Below are 6000 nucleotides of genomic sequence, written 5' to 3'. Positions count from 1 at the left end.
AATACCTCAAAATGACGTTGCTACAACTTTTACCAAATATTTTCTCGTGTGTTTTCTGTCACGAGGAGATACATCTTGAGTAATTTTTCTACAATAAAGTTGATATTGACCCATATAAGTTTTGTTGAAATAAACGAATACCCATGTGTTTTTCAACCCAAAATAGTTTAGATTTACAGAAAATTTATGTTCACCACAGTATTTGTTGAATGGAAAGAATGCGTGTGTGTTCTTTTTTCCTAAAGAAACATAAAATGGTAAAGTGACCTTCAACTGACAATTGTAGTGAGACGACACAATATGTTTTGTGATAGTTATGATAGTTATGACAGAGCAAATAATTCGTGGCTAAGAACCCCATCAAAGTAAGATATTGGAATAATGCAGTGTAACAGATGTTTACAACGCTTTACTTTTGTCATTTTATGTTGTACACATTAACATCAAGTTTGAATCGATAAAAAATCTAAAATAAAAGGTCTGATACCTGAATTTTACGAAATTAAAAATACGCTTGACATTGTTTAATTAAATATTTAAACATGTACAAATGTATATTAAACATAAATAAGGTTACAAATTACCCCTTGTACATTATGTTTCATGAACACTTTTAAATTAACAGTTATTTAAAATTGCCGCACACATAAATGATAGGCTGTTTAAATCGAAAGTATGAAACTGTATATCTTTTTTCAAATTTCAATCTTTTTAAAAAATGTCTTAGGTATACTTTCTTTTTTTTTACACATTTACAATTTTATAAAATATCTCCAGTTTTGTTCAAATATTTTTCAAAAAAGAAAATGTTACTTAAAGTATATAAAATAGAAACGAGGTTGTTTAATTCCGCCATGTTTGTTGTGTAGTTTTATATTTCGGCAGCAAGACAAAATGGGCTTAAAACACCTCGAGTATCAAACAAGGAAAAGTAAATATCGCGAGTGTTTATAAAGATACATGTATACATATACTAGTTGATTTTTTAATTAGATAATTAACTATGTCTACAACAGGTACCGAAAGGTATAGTAGAATTATGCTTACATTAATGAATGGTGGAACAAAACTAACAAGAAGATTTGTCGAGAAAAGAGTTAAGGATCTTAGCAAGAATGGTGAAAAAGTACTATCGTGAATTTTTGGGGAAAAATAAAACGTAAAATTAACAATAAAAGGGAAAGAAAAGGGGAAAATGTATTTTTTTTTCCCCCAAAGTCCCCGGGCTTACAAAACTAGATCTGGGACCTTTGATGTTCGTTTTTTTTTTTAGAAGGAAAAATTTGGGTCTGTCTTACTAAAAAAGATGCGTATCAAGAAGCTTTTGAAGATCAGAAACAAACTTTGTCATTTAAATGACCCAACGTTAGAAAAAATAAAATTCAAAGATTATACTTATCATTTGAATGTCAGCTTTGAAAACTGTCTAGATGAGATCAATGATGAAAAGTTTACAGAGGAAATGAAAGCACTTGTTCAGACATTAGCCACTGGTCCTTTGTCAATAGATGATACGCTTAAAGCAATTCATAAGCTTTACCACTCAGAATTGACACAGAAAGAAGTCTTGGAAAAAATTGGGAATGGTAATAAAGAGAAAATATGAATATTTTATGATATTTGAAAATATGAGAAAAAAGTGTATTTTCTCAACATTGTACAAGTAATGTAATAATTCAAATTCAAAATATAAACTTCTGTATGTAAGTAAAAATATCTTTGTTTCTCTTAATTTAACTTGAAATCAATAGGTACTTAATACCCGTATTTTTCATTTTGTACAGGCCAAGACTTGACAAATGGAAAGCTTGACACACTTATTGAAAAGGTTGAAAGACTTGAAACTCGTTGGCCATCTGGAGCTTCTGTAGACATTCCGGGTAATTAAAAAAAAAAGATTGTTTTCATATGAAAAATATAGAAGATATTTAAGATAAAAATCAGTGGCGAGTAAATATGTATTTGTGATGAAGTAAATAACTTAAGTCCATCTGCTTAATCGGACATGTTTGATATTGCTATGCATCTTTAAGACATACATATTTTTACGGTAAAAGCTACAACACCGCACACCACACTTAACCTTTAAATCATCGAATTAAAACATAGAAAACTTCCTCCTTCAAAACCAAAACTTCACCGCCCCTTCCCTTATATAAAATAAGATATTTTAAATTACATTTTGAATAAAAACTACCCGTGTAAATATGAGAATAGTTTGAATGCATAGCAGACCTGTATTTAGGTCAAGTACGCCTATGCGTTTATATTCTCTTTTCACAGCGTACACAATTCAGTGTACGCTTTAACTTCCGCTTACGAGCGAGTTATACACGACAAAACGCGGATTTAGACTGAAATATAGGTAAAACAGTTCAGTTAAGCTCGATCATTGAAGATTTTTTTTTTATTTTAATGATTATGTCTTACATGGAACAGATTTTTCCCGGTCTGCTTTTTGTGGCAAAACCTATATTTTTTAAAACAATCCGATTTTCAAAAATGCCCGTTTTTGTCGACTTCAAGCAGCTTTACATCAAATGTTTGTACAAATTCTCTTGACTCTTAAAAGAATAACTATATAGGTAGCAGAAAAATGAGGAAATAGTTGAAGACAACTCTTTCGTTGACACTGAATTGCCACCGCTGAGGTTTGCTCACTGTACGGTTGCTTCGCACACCGTATTACCGGCGCCAGTGGCAGATCACTGCAGTGATGGCAGATAGCTGAACTTTAGCGCTCGGAACAGGTAGGTTATAAATTTGGTTGGTATTATTATATTACACAAATACGACTCATTTTATTGCTATGAAACTATTGTCCATTGACTGGAGATACTATTAGGTAATTTTGGACTTGTTTTTCCTGTTTTTAGACTATTTTGAGCAGGTTAAAAGTGACAGCTTCGGAAAAATCCGAGAAAATATCTGATTTTTTTTTTGGTAAAAATATCTCAAGTTTTGACTAAATGGCAGGATTTCGTGTTATTAATATAGACGTTCATCCATTAGGGTCACGCAATGAAATGGGTCATATTTGTGTAATATGATAATACCAACCAAATTTATAACCTACCTGTACCGAGCGGTAAATTTCAGCTATCTGCCATCACTTCAGTGATCTGCCATCACTGGCGCCGATAATACGCACAGGTGGCAGTATCAGTGTTTGGACACCCCACCCCTTTCTGCCCCTGGACCCCTACTACAACCCTGAAAAGGCTTACTACATGTATAAGGTACCAAATAAAAAACCACCGATGAAATTATATTTTACGAGAATTGATATGGAGTTTATGACTAACATTTTGAAAACTCTTAATGTAGATTCCCGTAACATCCACAATAGCACAGTCGGTTAAGTGATTACCTAATGTATGAGAGGTCCGAAGTTCGATCCATTCTTTTTAAATTCTTTTTAGGCTTATTCTTTCTTTATATTTAAGTATTTTTTAATGAAAATTGTCAAGCGTTTGCAAAATTGTCTACACGGATATGAAACAACTAAGAAACACTGAATTGTCACGTTTTGTATTGTATTTTACGGCACTGAAATAACATTTATTGATTTTAATCCAAATGAATTTTGAATATTAATTCTTAAACAAGTATAATATTTACCAAAAAAAAATGCAAAGCATATTAAAACAGAAAGAACAACCATAACTTAAAAAATGTTGAAAATAGTTATGAATAAGAAAAAAAATGGACATACGCTGTCTCGATCTTACAACACGTAGGGCATTTAAACAATATATACCCGTAGTTTACCCTATTTCGCTATAACGGTCGTAGAAAATAACATCTTACTGCGTACATCTCACGGAATTTACCGAACATTTATCGAATATTAATATATTCTGTGCATTGACCGTATAATCAGTATGTAATTGACAGGTTAATAAACTCAAACAATACAGTGTGTACCTTGATGAGACATAAATCATTATTTTTGACAAAACAACTCACAGTCATTGTGACAACAGTCAAATTCAGGAGTCAACACAGTGCACTTTCATATTTAGTTGATAAATTGATTTTCTATTTAAGCAACAGTGATCTTGACCTTGACTTTACAGGACCAAAAAGCAGGCAGGTGAGCTGGCAGGCGTGCATCAAACTAGACGGTTTCTGTTAAATAGCTATAAAAAGTTTTATTACATGTTGTATAGTAGTTGTGATTAAAATGATATTTCATTATATATTATATTATATGCAAAAAACAAAGGGTCATAATAAGGTCAAATAGTATCCAATCACAAAACCCCGATAATATGCGCTAGGGCTCTTCATGGCAAAGCTTCTGTGGAAGTTTGAACAAAATCCTATGAGAAATGTAGGAGATGTTGCGCACATACACAAAAAATGTTCACTTTATATTCTACATGAGGGAAAAATGCGCTAGGACACTTGATGACAATGCTTCTGTGGAAGTTTGGTCAAAGTCCCTTGAGAAATGCAGGAATTCCGCACAGAAAAAATTGTTTACGCCCGTCCGCCGACATACCTCAATCTAATAACCAGTTGTTTTTTTTCTTCAGAAAACCTGGTTAATAAAACACACATACAATAAAAACAAACATACAAAACACACACTTTGACTTTATGCAATTAAGACATTCCATAAACAAATGTGAACTTCAATGCAAATAAGTAATTACATCAATAAGGTGTACGATGCTGGTGTATTTTCCCATTTCCAAAACATTGACATGTAAAAACACTGTTGATGTGTAATTTTAAATCTTAAATTAATTAACAATGGCTAAAACAAATAAAACATCAAGAAATTATGAAATAAATGGCTATCAGGCAACTGTACACAGTTTAAGCAATCGTACAATGAGTGAGCAAGCAACCATACAGTTAGGAAACAACACCAATTATTATTTATTTGTCAATTTTTCATAAACCACTGTGTGCACATCAGATATTGTTTAATTTTTATAAGCTCTAATGATTATTCTTCAAAGTATCAAGAGGATTTGCTCGTATATTATATGCAAAGTTTGAAATCGATGTTTGAAGTCAACAATTGTGACATTTTTTGAGGAATCGGGGTGAGAAATCGTATTTTTTTCCGGAAAATATAGGTTTTACCGTAGGGCTTAGTCCAGAAATAATCTCTTTTATGTAACTCCTAGTTATAAAAAATAACAATTCCTCCATGATTGGTCTTTATTTAACTTATTTATCAATTTTCAGTTCAAATTCGGCGATTTTTCGCGTTTTTCTTGCTCGCAAGCGGAAGTTATAGCGGACACTAGAGTGTACGCTGTGCTTTTGCTGTACAACTCATTCAAATGTTTCAATTTAAGACTTTAATACTGGTATAATCATGGGATATCACATTTCAGAGCAAATTAACTAAGTTTAAAGATATACTATGCTCAAATCTATATTAGAAAATGTTGATTATTTCTACACAGTCTCTTTGAAAATATAAAATAAACATGTTTTGACTTTACACAAAGTAGATATGTTATGTTTATAATTCTGCACGCATTAAGTGGTCACAATATGAATATGTTGTGTCATTAAAAATCTGCAGTTTTTTTTAAAAAAGACTAACTTTACTTGACCTGTAATAGGGAATGCAGCTTCCAATGCATAGGTTATTCATTCTTTTATTCAAATTAGACATATTCAGTAAAAATATCTTAAATTTCAATAAATTTCTGTAACTAAAATATTTTACACAAGTGTGAGCATAGTATTTCTTTAAAAAGGACCATTTAGTCAATATAAAAAGATCCATGTTTTGAAGCACACGGAATCTCGCAATGAACTGATTTTTAACCACTTTTAAGTCGAATGCCTGGATTCTGTTGCCGAAATGATAACGGTAGATAAAAAAATACTAAAGTAAAATGATCATATTTATAAGTAAAACCCGCATTATTGTTTGATTTTATTAACCTGTCAATTGAATACTGATTATACGATCAATGCACACAAAATACGTATATATCTTCGATAAATTTTCGGAAAATTTCGTGA

At 31.5% G+C, this 6000-nt stretch overlaps 1 protein-coding gene across 1 annotated transcript in view; it reads left to right on the top strand.

The window, feature by feature from the left end:
• Positions 1-1306: 1306 nt before the first annotated feature.
• Positions 1307-6000, top strand: part of LOC132746591 (heat shock 70 kDa protein 12A-like) — a 30024-nt gene continuing 25330 nt past the window's right edge. Inside the window, exons 1-2 of the mRNA XM_060735790.1 lie at positions 1307-1586; positions 1785-1880. Coding sequence (XP_060591773.1) covers positions 1307-1586; positions 1785-1880 — 376 coding nt within the window. The remainder of the gene's footprint in view (positions 1587-1784; positions 1881-6000) is intronic.

This window comes from Ruditapes philippinarum, unplaced genomic scaffold, assembly GCF_026571515.1.
Source record: "Ruditapes philippinarum isolate M1 unplaced genomic scaffold, ASM2657151v2 ctg226_1_1_1_1, whole genome shotgun sequence".
Classification (NCBI taxonomy): Eukaryota; Metazoa; Mollusca; class Bivalvia; order Venerida; family Veneridae; genus Ruditapes; species Ruditapes philippinarum.
This window is presented reverse-complemented; position numbering and strand designations above follow the sequence as displayed.